At 49.7% G+C, this 15,841-nt stretch overlaps 1 protein-coding gene across 2 annotated transcripts in view; it reads left to right on the top strand.

The window, feature by feature from the left end:
- Window positions 1-15,598, top strand: part of LOC137429569 (COP9 signalosome complex subunit 7b) — a 72,872-nt gene extending 57,274 nt beyond the window's left edge. The window contains exons 7-9 of one of the 2 annotated variants that reach the window (XM_068119580.2): window positions 7,049-7,227; window positions 13,570-13,606; window positions 15,403-15,598. In XM_068119580.2, the coding sequence (XP_067975681.1) occupies window positions 7,049-7,227; window positions 13,570-13,594 (204 nt within the window). In that variant the 3' untranslated portion in view covers window positions 13,595-13,606; window positions 15,403-15,598. The remainder of the gene's footprint in view (window positions 1-7,048; window positions 7,228-13,569; window positions 13,607-15,402) is intronic. The other variant, XM_068119579.2, reaches the window with a different exon arrangement.
- Window positions 15,599-15,841: the final 243 nt, after the last annotated feature.

Raw genomic sequence — 15,841 nt, 5'->3', positions numbered from 1 at the left:
AATCAGTCGTGTCTAGACGTCTACGAGAATCTTGCTCAAAATCTCAAGGCATTGAATGATTTAGGTGCCTTGCCTTGCGGGATAAACATTTCCCGACTAGATGATGGTTGCGGTATTGCAGAAACCCTAGCTGCGCATGCTGCCAAATGGCACAAAAACTGTTATGTGCAGTGCAGCAGCTCTCGTGTGGCCAGGGCTGAATCGAGGGAAAGAAAGCAAAGTTCAGACCTTAAACTTGGTGAAGAAACTTACTCGCCTGTTAAGAAAAGACTCAGAACAAGTTTCAAATCTCCATCCGTTGAACAGAGTACTGCTAGCACATGTTTCTTTTGTGATAGCATTATCAGTAATGAAGAAATAGTCCACAGAGCGGCAACAAAAAATGTAGATTCCAATGTTCGATTGATGGCAACAGAATTGAGGGATACAAAACTCCTGGCTAGATTGTCTGTAGGTGATATGACGGCATCAGATGCTGTTTATCACAAGAAGTGCATGACTGTTCTCCACACTCGATACAGATCATTTGTAAGAAAGAATGAGGAAGCCAGTTCAAGTGAAAATATGCCACCAGAATCAGTAGCTTTGGCCGAATTGATAGCCTATTTGGAAGAAACTAGGGCATGCCCGTACGTGGGTGCCCGTTCCTTGCCAAAAAAAAAAAAAAACGCTACCCGTACGCTCTACCCCGCCCGTACGCCCGTACGCCCGTAAACAAAAAAAACAACGCTCTTCGCTCTGACTGAATTGGGAGAAATAATGCGCATAAGAAATCGAGAAATTATTATTTTCTCCGGAAGAAATCGAATTACGAACCGTAATGGCGCACGCGCTCGGCTCGGCTCGCTCTCACATCGGCCACGCCAACGCAACAACGCGTTCTGTGATTGGCTGCCGGAAGTGCAGTCTTCACTGTCCGGAAGGTCGCATATCGCAGTTACGATGAATCGCAAATTAGTTTTAATTAGTTTTAAAACATAGTTGAACGCCAACATAGTTTGCCAACGTGAAATAAATGAATACGCTCTCAAATGTGCCGTCCGAGGCAGAGTCTGTTCGCCACGTTCGGCACACGTGATAGCTCGCTGCTCTCTGATTGGTTGAATCGTTTTTTGGACATAGCTCGGTAACTACTCCGATTAATATGAAACCTTGAAAAGGCACATCCTCGGGTCCCCAGCAATATACCTGGCAAGTTTAAAGTATATCGGACCGGTAGTTGTCGAGAAACAGCGGTCACAGACAAACATACATACATACATACATACATACATACATACATACATACATACATACATACACACAGAGATTACTGGAATTATAGATAGATGAAGTGTACAGATGACAGTTACACTTTCAAGTTAGCCGATCTCACAAAGCTTTATACAGAACGTCTGGCACAACTGGGAGGTGATATCTCAAAGAGGATTAATTCAACTCACCTTAAGGACAAGCTTCTCAGACACCTTCCGCAACTTGAGGCACATAAGAGCAACCATGAAGTGGCACTGTCATTCAAAGAGGACATTGGTGAAGCTTTATTGCATGCTTGTAGACAAAGCTCTGACAACGACGCGGTCATTCTCATGAGAGCTGCCCAGATTGTGCGCAAAGATATTTTGCAAAAGCAATACCAATTCAATGGATCCCTAGTTAACGAATCATATAACAACTCACCACCATCATTAGCAGCGTTGATGGAAATGATTCTTGCTGGTACAAACATACAAAAACAAAACGCAAACAACAAGGGAGGCATCTCTGTGCAATCCTTAACTCAACTTGTAACATTCAACACTATGAAACGAGGAAGGTTGGAAACTACAGCAGTACGTCACAATTTGAAACGTGAAACATCACTGCCACTTTACCTGGGTCTTCTCATTCATAGCAAAACAAGGAAACGGGATCTCGTTGACGTTCTTTTTCAACATGGTTTGTGTGTTTCCTATGATCGCATACTGGAGGTATCCACAGATGAGGCCAACAGAGTCATAGAAATATACAAACATGACGGCGTTGTGTGTCCAACAAAATTGCGAAGTGGAATATTCACAACAGGCAACCTAGACAACATAGATCACAACCCATCATCAGCATCAGCACAAAGTTCATTTCATGGAACCGCGTTATCACTGACACAACATGTTTCACATGACAAAAGTGGCAGCATTCGAAATCATGAGAATGTCACTGAGAATGAGAACAAACAGCGATCCAAAACCATAGCCGCCCTTCCTGCATCTTACAGTGATGTGCCTCCTGAAACATTTCCAACTAATAATCCCATTCCAAGAAAACCAAAAGGTCCATCCACTCCAAGTGTGTCCTCCGGAATACAGGACAAAGAAAGTCAGTGGCTTTCGTTTGTACAAAGTCTGCAGGAGAAGGAAGGTCTTGAGAGTGAAGATAATATCTCCTGGTCAGCATACATGGCAAATCTGCAGGTTGAAGTTCCTCGGCCTCCTGCAATTACAGGACTGCTACCTCTGTTCCGCGAGAGTGCTCACACATTGGCAATGGTGAAGCATGGAATGAATTTAATCAAGCAGGCGACAGAACTAGTAAACCCCGGACAAGTTCCAGTTCTGACCGTTGATCAACCACTCTATGCAATTGCAAAGAAGATTCAATGGACTTGGCCAGGTATATATGGTGAAGACAAGTTTGTTGTGATGATGGGAGGACTTCATGTAGAGATGGCCTTGTTGAAAGCGATCGGCAGCTTCCTGGAGGGGAGTGGCTGGGCAAGTGTAATGACCAGTGCTGGTGTAACAACAGAGGGAAGAGCAGATAGTCTTCACAAAGGTTCGCAAATATCGAGGTCACAATGGGCACACCAAGTCACAGTAGCGGCGTTGTACGCTCTGCAGCGAAAGGCATACGATGACTACCGGAAAACATGTGAAACTGAAGATTTACAATCATTTGATCTTTGGAGCAAGAAGATGGCTACAAAGTACCCCCAGTTTTGCTACTGGAATAAAGTCCTGCAGTTGGAGTGTCTTCTCTTGGCATTCATAAGATCACAACGGGAAGCCAACTACACGCTCTATGTGGAGACTCTCACGGTGATCATTCCGTGGATGTTTGCCATGGACCATTACCATTACGCCAGATGGTTGACAGTGCATGTAACAGACCTTCAGGAACTTTCAAACGATTCCATGGATATCCATCGTGAATTTGTCAAGGGGAACTTTGTCACTCAGAAGTCATCACACAAGTTCTCTGCTATGGCACACGATCAGATACACGAACAGCAGAACGCTTATGTGAAAGGTGATGGTGGAGTCATTGGAATTACTGAGAATGAAGGGGCTCTTCGCCGGTGGATGGTAGCTGGTGCAGAAATAGCCAGAATCCTGAATGAGTTTGAGGACCAGTTTCAAAGACAGAGGCAAACTGATGTCCGCCACCACGAACAATTGCCTAGTGTCCAGAAATCCTTTGCATCAGATCTCAATAATGCAATCAGTTCCTTTGAAAAACTTGGAAACCCGTTTGCGGAAGACAGTAATGACTTGTATGTGCTTGACACAAAGGTCATCATGCCTGATGAAGTGATAGCCGCAGTGCGATCCATGGAGGACACTGGCAAAACACAATTTGACGGATTTGTGGGGCAGTGAATCAAGGATCCTTCTGACAATTTCTATGATAGCATTTCAAAGAACAATCTGCCACTGTTGAAATCGAAGCCCAAGAAAACACCTGGAAAGTCTGAGGCGAAGATTACACGTATGAAAAGTAATGTGGAGCTCTTCTCACGAATGTACATTTCTTGCCAAACTAGAGATGGTGATCTTAACACATTTTATGAATATGAGTGTCATGGGTGGCCACCTGCATTGGCTGAAGGTATCAATACAATGCGGCCACCAACCGGCAAGGCTGATCTTTTGCCCTGTTTGGAAGCTTTAGCACAACGTCCTCGTGATGCGCCCAAAGGATAAGTTCGTATTTTCGATGGGGCTGCCTTAGTCCATCATTTGGAGCCTAAGAAGTGCAACAGTGTGATCAGGACATTTGGTGACTATGCACAGAAACAGGTCCTTCCGTACATTGCCCGAAAGTTAAATGAGGGGACTGTGATGCGTGTTGATGTGGTGTGGGACACCTACAGAACGGACAGTCTCAAAGAAGGCACCAGGCTTGGTCGTGGCACTGGCATACCACTCCATGTGACTGAACAGACATCCGTGCCACGAAACTGGAGCAGCTTCCTTCGTGTAGATTCCAACAAAAAGACATTATTCAGTTTCCTTGCTGATTCCCTGCAAACGATGCCTATTCCAGAGGGAAAAACACTTCTTACAACCTTAGAAGAAGAGGTTAAATCAAAGCCCCCTTCTGATGTTTCTCAAATTCAACCATGTACGCATGAAGAGGCTGATTCACGAATGATGCTACATGCTTGGCATGCATATCAGCAGGGGTACAGAAGTATCGTCATTCATGCAACAGACACGGATGTGGTTGTGTTGGCTATCGCAATGGCAAGCATTATGGACGGTTGTGCAATGTGGTTGGCATTTGGACATGGAAACTATTTCAGGCACATTGCTGCTCACACTATTGCGACTCACATTGGCCCTGAACGCTCATGGGGGCTTCTATTCCTGCATACTGTTTCCGGATGCGATACTGTTTCTGCCATATGTGGGATTGGCAAAAAGACTGTGTGGAGCATATGGAATTCCATGCCAAACTTGGGGGAGGTCTTCAATCATCTCTCACATGCACCAGCGGAAGTAACAGATGATGACATGGACAACATAGAGAGGTTCTTCGTTGTTCTGTACAGTAGAACTTCCCCTCTGAAGAAAGTGAACGAAGCACGCAAGCAGCTGTTTGCTCAGGGAAATCGGCAATCGGAAAATATTCCACCGACAAAAGAGGCACTGCGTCAACATGTGAAGAGGGCAGTCTTTCAGGCCGGTCACATCTGGGGACAGTCCCAAATTGCTAACCCAGAGCTGCCTTCACCTGCAGATTGGGGATGGGCTAAAAATGCAGATGATGTCTGGCATCCATTTTGGACAGTAATGCCAGAGGCGTCAAAAGGGTGCCGAGAGCTGATCAAGTGCAAGTGTAAAAAACGGTGTTCTGGAAATTGCAAATGTTCTGCTGCTAATCTACCATGCACAGAACTATGTTTCTGCTCTGGACAATGCTTCCGAGATGAGCAGTAGGAGAAGTAAAACGGATGGAAAAAAGCTTGCAGCATGTTACGGCTGCCAACTGGTACGAAATATACTTTGAAATGAGCTCTTTGACTTGTTATATGATTTGTCAACTAGGGATCCATTGAATTGGTATTGCTTTTGCAAAGAACCCGGGATTTTCAACATTTCGTCTTGGCGGCCATATTGGAATTCAAAATGGCGGCCATACCATTTGTCAGACATTTCAAATTATTGCCTTATTGAACTCAGCATGTCAACATACCCTTGTGTACAAAATTTGAGCACCACAGGTCATTTAGAACCCAAGATAGGGATTATCAACATTTCGTCTTGGCAGCCATATTGGAATTCAAGATGGCGGCCTGTCCATTGGTCAGACCTCTTGGATCCGCCAATTTTTGAACTCAGCATGTCAAAATACCCCTGTATGCAAAATTTCAAACTTTCTGCCGGATGTGAACATCTCGTGCAATTTTTGTTACATATCTGCCCCACTACTTCTTTCACCACCAGATTGCAGATCTGTCATTCTCTTCACACCCCAATTTCCCGCTGCCTTCAACATATCTCCCACAACTCCCGTCGGCCCTCCCGCTTTTCTACTCTTCATTGCTTTTATCGCTTCCTCAACTTCCTTCTCGGTTATCTTCTCTGCCGGTCCTAGAACTGGGTTACTCTCTATGTTGCCATCCCATTCATTCTCTGCATTCAACAGTATTTCCATATACCTCTTCCAACTTCCTTTAATTCCATCTGGGTCCACAACGATTTGTCCCACTTCATCCTTCAAGCAACTCACCCCCATCACATCACACCTCTCGCTGTCTGCTTTGCAATCCTGAATACCGCTCTCTGACCGTCTTCCAAATCCAAGTGTTCTCCGAACATTTTCCTACATGCCTCCTGCGCCTTTGCTACCTCTTTCTTTGCAGCCTTTTTGGCTGCCTTATAACTTTCATGCTCTGCTGTTTCTGCTCCCGTACCCTTTGCCTTCTGCCACTCCTTGAACTTCTTCATCTTCTCGTCAATCTTCGTTCCAACTTCATCATCCCACCACCATGTTTCCGAGTGCCTCGGTGGTCCTTTTGTCCATCCACATACCTCACCAACGGCTCCCAACAGACTATCTTTCATTGACATCCAACCACTTTCAAGCTCAACCACATCATCCTCTACCCAACTCAGCCTCTCTTTTAATGCCTCCCTCACTGTCACCTCTTTCAACCTCCACACCTTCATTCTCGGTTGGTACATCACCCGCCGAGCTCTCCTCGCACCTTTCACCCTTATGTCGCAGACAACCAAGTGGTGCTGTGAAACGGCCTCCTCCCCCGGGATCACCTTTGTGTCCCGGAGGTGCCCCCTATCTCGCCTACGCACTATCATCAACCTTTCACTCACTCTAGTCACACTCACCACACTGTCTACAAACTCCTCAGAAAACAGGACACCAACACCATTCACGCCTCCTGGGCAACCTTGCCACACAAACTTGTATTTCTGTCCAAAGTGAATTTGGATTTCAAAATACAAGTGTTGTATTTACAAAATACAAAATAATTAAATAAAAAATTGGATTTCAAAATGCAATTTCAAAAAGTGCAAAGAAAGATTTCAAAAAAGTGAATCTGGGGTGAAATTAGCGGGGGTTGAAAAGATCAAGGTTTTGGATGGGGGAAGATAAGTGGTGAGGGTGCAGAAATGCTTGGTCCTTGAGGTGTGATAATGAGAATCTCGTGATCATCTTAAATCATGCCTTCTTCAGATGCTTTGAGGTACGATTTGAGGCTTTGAAGTTGGAGGTACGTGTGCTACGATGAGTATACCTGCTCCTATTCCCTCCCAAACCCCCTAATAAGGTTTCCAACTTGAGGAAAACCATGAAAGCTGCAGCTGCGGCTCAGGACGCAGACCCCTCTGGTGGTGCCGGAGTGAATTCAGAGGTCGGAGTCAGTGGTGGTACTGTGATTAGTCGGGATGCAGTTGGAGCAACAGCTGATGGACGACCGATTACCAAGAAACCATCCAAAGTAAAAGGGTAAGTGTGGAGATTGCAATGGAAAGAGTCGATTTGGATTCGCTTCCTGTATTTTAAATTGGTGCCTTGTGTTGTGAAAAACCAATCGGGTCCACAACTTTAGTCCATCTGGTGGTTTAATTCCATTAAGACCATGACATCATTCTGTAAATACAGGAAATGCAATAGGAATAAGGTTTGGCATCACATGGGTCCATTCATAACATTCAATGCAAGCAAGCTTAATATTCTATGCAGGCGTACCGTTAGCGAGTCCACTAGATGTAACATGTCACAGGAGAAGTCCCCCTGAGCACCGACCGCAGCGGGTCTTATAGCCGTGCCCCTAGCGGTGTCAGCGAGCAACGATCATCACCTGGGTTCAGCATTAGTACGAATACGATTTCACTACATTCTCCCCACCGTTAGAATTATACTGCAGAGCGGCTAGAATCGAGCGAGCGTCAGCATTAACAGGGTGTGGAACATGGTATCAGTCGACCCAACCGTACCGGTCCGGGCGGCGAATTTCTCTGCCAGCACGCGTCCGAAATTCCCCGGGTACGGCATCACGTATCTCAGAGACCCCGGCGTCGGAGGAGCTACCGGAGTCGGGTGACGAAGGGGGTACCGCCAAGCCTTCGGGCACGGGTAGATGCGGCGAGAGGGGAGGGTTGGCAGACTTTCAGCGACGGGAGCGTCGGAAGAGTCCATAGTCTCATAGATTGGTTCGATCGGTTTGTCCGATTCCCTACAAGGTTCGGCGATCCCACATGGGGTAAGATGACGTACGGAGACAGTGGTCTCACGTCCATCAGCCGTCATCACACGAGCATGCTCAGGATTAGCCTGGAGTATCTGCACTTTGTCCACTAAGGAGTCGTACTTGCTCGTGCGAACCGCCCGTTTGAGGTAGGCCGGCCCGGGCTCAGCGAGCCAACTGGGTAAAGACCGTATACACCCCGTGCTCCTGGGGTGGTGGAAAAGTCTCTCGTGGGGAGTCTGGTTGGTGGCCGTACACAGTAGAGCCCTGATCGAGTTCAACGCCGAGGTAGCGACCAAGCCCATTTATCGAGGCCCCGGCCGAGGGTCCGGAGGTTGAGCATGACGGCCCTCCATATAATCCCGTTGAAGCATTCGATCTGCCCATTTGCCTGGGGTCTGTACGGCGTGGTGTAACTAGAAGCGATGTTATCTTGGAGCAGATAGCCTCGCACCTCCTGAGACAAGAAGACCGCACCCCGGTCGGTATGCACATAGGCCGGGTACCCGAACATAGAGAACAAATTCTGTAAGCATCGTATTACCGTGCAGTCATGTCCACGCACGTATAAGCTAAGGGAAATCGCGAGTACTCATCGATGATAGTGAGCAGATAGCGAGAGTTACTCGACACCGGCAATGGGCCCTTGAAATCCATCGCCAAGCGTTCCCACGGCCTCGTAGCCCTAACCAGAGTCCCCATGGGTGGGTTATAGAAACGCGGTTTTGTTTGCCGCGCATATAGCGCAGTCGCGACAGATACGGCGGATATCGTCAATCGAGTATGGTAGATTGCCACGCCGCACAAAATGAGCGAAACGCGTTACCCCCAGATGCCCCGCAGTGGCATGCAGCACGCGTAGGCCTTACAAAGTGGCGATACCCGCGCACGTAGCCGGTCTCGATAAGGCGTCGGCGGCCTGGTTATCCTTCCCCGGGCGGTATTTGATAGTGTAGCAGAAGTCGGCAAGCTCTATACGCCAGCAAGTGATTTTCTCATTCTTAATGCGCTGGGCGTGTAATGTGTCGTACATGAACGCAACACTTTGCTGGTCCGTAATGATTTGGAAACATCGCCAGAGTAAGTACGGGCGCCATCGCCGAATAGACTCGACGATCGCATACGCTTCCTTTTCGACAGACGAATGTCTCCGCTCAGCGGAGGTAAGAGTCCGTGAAAAGAAAGCCACCGGACGCCCTCCTTGGGAGAGGGTCGCCGCGATGGCCTGATCCGAGGCATCACTTTCGAGGACGAAAGATCCGCTCTCGTCGATCGTCGCCACAGCGGCACTGGCGATGTCGGCCTTAAGGCCTCCAAAGGCCGCCAATGCGGCCGGAAGCAGAGGGAATGTGTCGCAGGCCACAAGGGGGCGAAGTTTCGCGGAGACATTTTGGACCCATTTTGAGTAATGGGCGAATAGCCCGAGGGCGCGCTTCAGGGACGCCCGATCGCAGGGAGGGGCCATGTCGAGCAAAGGTCGCAGACGCTCCTTATCCGGAGCGACAGAGCCATGGGTCACGGTGTACCCCAGAAGATCTATCTTGTGTAGAGAGTATTGACACTTATCCTCGTTCATGGTTAAGTGATACCTCTGCGCGACCTCGAGGAAGCGCTTCAGATTAGCATTATGGTGCCCTTGGTCATACCCACAAACCGTAAGATTGTCTAGGTAGACGAAAACATCGGTTAAGTTCTCCCTTGCAATGAGGTCATCCATGGCCCTCTGGAAACAGGCGACCCCGTTCGTTACCCCAAAAGGCAATCGAGTAAACTGGTACAACCGTTGCCCCGACTCAAATGCGGTATAGATACGATCTGCCCTAGAGATGGGGATCTGATGGTACGCACTACGGAGATCGAGAGTGCTGTAGACCGAGTACTGGGCCACCTGTCGCACCAGCGCGTCCATCCCCGGAAGGGGGTAGGCATCCAGCTGTGTAAAGCGGTTAATCGTTTGGGAGTAGTCGATTACCATGCGTCTGCGGTGTGCATCGCTTCGCACCACCAAGACCTGGGCTCACCACGGCGACCGGCTAGGTTCTATGATACCGTCTTTCAAGAGCTGAGCCGTTTCGTCCGCAATGAATTGCATGTCTGCTCGAGAGTAGCGCCATGATTTTACCGCGACAGGGGTACAGTCGGAGGTTAGATTGGGGAACAGCGAAAGCGGCTGGATTTCCATTTTCGCTAGGGCACACACAGCAAGCGCGTCAGCCCCCACAACAAGCGTGTCAGGCCCACCAAACTCCATTTCCAGACGTCCATGTCGCTTAAGAAAATCGTGTCCTAACAGAATATCAGCACATAAAGCAGGTAATACCATAAGGTGCACATCTGGGAAAACCCGTCCCTTTATCACGAGTTTCAATCGGCATTCCCCCTTCGTGCTGAGTCGAAGTCCCTGGGAAGCCATGAAGATCCGTCTCGTAGACCTCAAGACCTGCCAACCATGCCTGTGCACTAGTCGCTGGTCGATAAAGCTATCCGTAGACCCTGTATCCACCAAGGCCCACACACAATGTCCCTCGACCATGAGGGGAATAAGGGCTTGAGCCAGGCCGGACGAGCCTGCTGGGAGTGGGACCGAACCTCCCGAGTGGGTCGGCCGAGCATCGCGGGCGGATCCTATGCCAGCGGCAGTTTTCCGGGCATCAGAGGGTGCCCGTGGAGTCTCGTATAAGTTGTCAGGGTGTGTTCCCATGCAATCTGCAGTTTTGCGGTCGTTGCCGGAGTATTCGTTGTCCATGGGGAATCCGTTAAAGCCATCAGAGAGCTTTCCCATGCATTCCGGTGCTTTGCGATTCAAAATCGCCGTTTGATGTGTATGGGCCTCCGTAGTATTCGAAATCGCCGTTTGACGGGTATAGGCCTCCGTAGTATTCGAAATCGCCGTTTGACGGGTGAGGGCCACCGTAGTTGGTACCGAACTCGTTGCCGCCAGTGGACGCTGTACGCTCTTGAGAGACACGACGAGAACGTACCGATGGGGCTTGGCGAGGCTCCAAAGCCCCTCGCGTGGCCCGGAGTCTGGTCAAGGACGCATGTGCCGTGCCCGATTGAGGATAAGACTGTTGTGGCTGTTCGGTGACTCTCGCCAAGGTCGATTGAGCGACCAGGGGCCCGCGAGGAGGGGCCCTGTCCTTCAAAGCCGGGTAAGGCGCCATGTTCCGAGCTCGGCTTGTAGGCTCCGCAATGAGCCCATTCAAGGTCGCGCGCGGCCGCGAGCCGCGTGCGGTTTTCCGGCACACTTTTGCGTAGTGCCCCTTTTGCGAGCACAAATGGCATATGGCGTCCCGAGCTGGACACACGGCCCGGAGATGTCGTTGTCCCCCACAGAAATAGCAGGTGGCTCCGCGTAAGGCCTTGGGTCTGGCCGTTGCGGCAGCCATCAGGACCGGATCCTCCTCCGGAGCATCCTGGAGTTCCGCGAGCAGTTCCGCTCCCTCGGCGGTAGCACTCTCCGGCCGTGCGTGGAGCGAGGTTCCCGCCAAGAGGCGCGTGCGATCATAGACGTTCGACTGCAACCGCGCTTCAGTGTGTACCTTTCCTTGCTCGAGTGCCGCCGCGAAGGTCAGGTCGGTCTTCTCCAGGAGTTTGAGCCTTAGGTCCTGAGAGGAGACCCCGGCGACATAGGCGTCTAGGAGAAGGTCATCCTGAGCCTGCTCGTGAGTCCGTGGCTCCTGGGTGCTGTCCAGCAGGAGTTGCCGGAGCTCCTGGGCATAGTGATCCATCGGCTCGTTGGGTTTCCGGCGTCGCGTTAATAGCAAATGCCGAGCATACACCGGGCTCTTTTCCTTTATGTACAATCGTTTGAGCTCCGCAATAGCGAGGTCGTACGTCGCACATTGTGCGATGCTGTTGTACACCTTGTAGTCGATTTTGGAGTGCAGCGTTGCTAGCTTCGCGACAGCCGTCGGCTCAGTCTCAGGCTCAGCGAAATGGTTCTCCAACGTTTTCAGCCGGTGCTTCAGTTGCAATCCACCATCCGAGGCTTGCGGGTCGGCGCAGAATGGTGTGACCACCAGCGTCTTGTTGCCCGCCATGTCGGTAGATCTTTAATGGAATTAAGTGTTGTGAATAACCAATCGGGTCCACAACTTTAGTCCATCTGGTGGTTTAATTCCATTAAGACCATGACATCATTCTGTAAATACAGGAAATGCAATAGGAATAAGGTTTGGCATCACATGGGTCCATTCATAACATTCAATGGAAGCAAGCTTAATATTCTATGCAGGCATACCGTTAGCGAGCCCACTAGATGTAACATGTCACAGGAGAAGTCCCCCTGAGCACCGACCGCAGCGGGTCTTATAGCCGCGCCCCTAGCGGTGTCAGCGAGCAACGATCATCACCTGGGTTCAGCATTAGTACGAATACGATTTCACTACACCTTGTACCTCCACTGTGACAGGGCCACGGGTTGTGTTAAGTTGAAGGATGATTGATTATCGAGGATGCAACATGGTGCAGAAAGGTGCTTTTGGTCCTCTTTTGAAATAGAATCTCCATGGTGGTTTAATTTATTCAGAAATGTTAAATTGTTGATCACAGAGTTATGTCTATGTGCTGAATCCTGAAGGTTAACAGATAGGGTTCTGGAGCATGTACTGCCCGACGGGTTGCAGGTTAACGTGTGCCGCCCGACGGGGTCCAGGTTAACGTGTGCCGGCCAACAGGGTCCAGGTTAACGTGTGCCGGCCAACGGGGTCCAGGTTAATGTGTGCCGGTCAACGGGGTCCAGGTTAACGTGTGCCGGCCAACGGGGTCCAGGTTAACGTGTGCCGGCCAACGGGGTCCAGGTTAACGTGTGCCGGCCAACGGGGTCCAGGTTAACGTGTGCCGGCCAACGGGGTCCAGGTTAACGTGTGCCGGCCAACGGGGTCCAGGTTAACGTGTGCCGGCCAACGGGGTCCAGGTTAACGTGTGCCGGCCAACGGGGTCCAGGTTAACGTGTGCCGGCCAACGGGGTCCAGGTTAACGTGTGCCGGCCAACGGGGTCCAGGTTAACGTGTGCCGGCCAACGGGGTCCAGGTTAACGTGTGCCGGCCAACGGGGTCCAGGTTAACGTGTGCCGGCCAACGGGGTCCAGGTTAACGTGTGCCGGCCAACGGGGTCCAGGTTAACGTGTGCCGGCCAACGGGGTCCAGGTTAACGTGTGCCGGCCAACGGGGTCCAGGTTAACGTGTGCCGGCCAACGGGGTCCAGGTTAACGTGTGCCGGCCAACGGGGTCCAGGTTAACGTGTGCCGGCCAACGGGGTCCAGGTTAACGTGTGCCGGCCAACGGGGTCTAGGTTAACGTGTGCCGGCCAACGGGGTCCAGGTTAACGTGTGCCGGCCAACGGGGTCCAGGTTAACGTGTGCCGGCCAACGGGGTCCAGGTTAACGTGTGCCGGCCAACGGGGTCCAGGTTAACGTGTGCCGGCCAACGGGGTCCAGGTTAACGAGGTGCAGGAACGTTTGCCCGTCAACGGTTTGTAGGAGTGTGCGCTAATTAATGGTGGTTCAGTGGGAAATGTTTTAAAGTAATGAAGTCGACACATGGTTCAAAAACTGAGCGGAGCCTGTGCTGTCTAACCAACTCTCCCTTAACCTGCAGACACTTTTCCAAGATGTCCAGATGAAGATAAGATCTGGTAGGAAGACCCTGCAGGAAGTTGTTACCCTGAGTTTATCTCTTGTGTGTGTTTGTGTGCTAATATGTTAAAAGCATGTTGTGCTTTTTCTTTGAACACATTGCTAACACGTTTGCCTGTTTGACTCCTTTTTGTGTGTGTGTGTGTGTGTGTGTGTGTGTGTGTGTGTGTGTGTGTGTGTGTGTGCGTGCGTGCGTGCGTCCAGAGTCCAATGAATGTGTGTGTAAGAAACTGACACTTGGATTTTTAAAAACTTATTCAAGTCATTGAGTGTTCTGCAAAAAAAGGACGTTTAAAGTGATCACCCACACTAGGATACAGTGTTGGTGAAATTGGCCTACTGTGACCAAATTGAGAGCTGCGGTATGGGTGCAATATTACCATGAATTGAGAAAGCTCGTGTGGTTAAATACCATTAATTATGAAACAAAAAAAGCATCACCAGCTTTGGCAATCAGGGGGGTATGGCTCAAATCGAATGCTTTGACATCTGAGTGGTCTTCATTGAGAACTTTTTTTTTTTTGTATACAAGATCGAGGCTCGTGAAAGAGCGAACATTAATCACACAAAAAGCAAACCGACACTCAACACAAAACAAGGGGAGCGGTAGACAAGATGGGGAGAGAGGGGGAAGGACACAAACGCAACATTTGAGAGCAGGGACATCGAGAGATCTGTGGGAGGGAGAAGGCTTGGGGGGAGGTGGGATGGGAAGGGGGTTGGGTGGTGGCTTGAGGTAAAACCACATGGACACAGCTAGGACTTCCAGGAGAGAAAGGTCGGTATTTCAGAAAAGTGGATCTGGGGTGAATTAGTGGGGGTAGAAAATATCAAGGTTTTGGATGGGGGAAGATATGAGATGGTGGTGAACAGCTCTTTTAAAGACCTGGAGGGAGGAGTGAGATTGAGGAAAGTGAAGGAGTTTGTTCCAGAGGCAGGAGTAAAGAGGAATGAAGGAGTGAAGGTGAGCAGAGAGACTTGATTTTGGTGGTTTAACCATAAGAGGGTTGCATGCAGATCTTGTGCGACCTGTCGGAATATTTGGGGGACAGACCACAGAGAGGGCTGGGGGAGCAAGGCCAGAGAGGAGTCGGCAGAACTATGCAGGCAATGCCAGCCAGGTGTTAAATCTCCTCTTTAGAGGAGGTGGGATAAAGGAGTTACGTGGTGGATGACGTTGGAGTCAGGGGTCGGGAGGTGTGTGGGAGTAGTGGAAGGGATTGAGAAGAAAAAAGAAGCACCACAATGGTTGTCTATGACTTAATGTATGTAGACCACACACGGTGGTTGAAATATTCGACCTGAGCCTCACCTGAGGCAACTGCTCGAGGTGGTAGTGCCTTTTAACGTGTGCCTAGAAACTTCGGCCTCCCCGCAATTTCTTTTTTTCTCTTTTTAATACCTTTTGTTTACTAGGCCGAGACTCGTGTACGAGTTTTGGTTTGAGTAATATATCACAGCACCTCATGGCCAGCATGCTATGTTGATAATTATTTTGTGAAACGACCTCAAAAATGACCATTTCATTCAATGTTAACCTCCACTTGCTTATAAATGGAGAAAAAAACGATTTGGTTCAAACGGTGTGATACGTTACCCACCTGTGTTAATCAACAGTGATTGAGAGGTGCAGAGGACAGGTACCCACCTGGTCCTTTATGCATAAAAAGTATATTTTCACTGTCGTATTCCAATCACCGATTGCGTTATTCCAGGTATTATTATGACGAATCACGAATGTCCGCTTGTTTGTACCACGTGGCACACTGATTGTCTGTCTCTCTTGTCTCGCAAGGTTAAGAGGAAGCGGCAAAATGTGGAGCAAATCCAACTGAAGGAACGGGCAACGCCAGGCCCCTACATTGGTGTCCCCTCATGTCCCTCTCACTGCTCCATCGGATATTACCACATCAAGCCATTAATGCCTCTTGTGCACAAAGATTGCTTTAAAACGCAAACACTTGGTTGAAATAAACAGACATACACACCAAGGTTTTTGCTCTATGTGTGAGATTGTCATGAGAGGATCGGTGAGCGAGGTTGCCGCGAGAGGCTCGGTGAGTGTGGTTGCCGCGAGAGGTTTGGTGAGTGGGGTTGCCGCGAGAGGTTTGGTGAGTGGGGTTGCCGCGAGAGTCTCGGTGAGCGAGGTTGCCGCGAGAGTCTCGGTGAGCGAGGTTGCCGCGAGAGGCTCGGTGAGTGTGGTTGCCGCGAGAGTCTCGGTGAGTGGGGTTGCC

Source organism: Myxine glutinosa, chromosome 6 (assembly GCF_964187855.1).
Source record: "Myxine glutinosa chromosome 6, kmMyxGlut1.1, whole genome shotgun sequence".
NCBI lineage: Eukaryota > Metazoa > Chordata > Myxini > Myxiniformes > Myxinidae > Myxine > Myxine glutinosa.
Note: the sequence above shows the minus strand (reverse complement) of the source record. Positions and strands in the feature narration are given on the sequence as shown.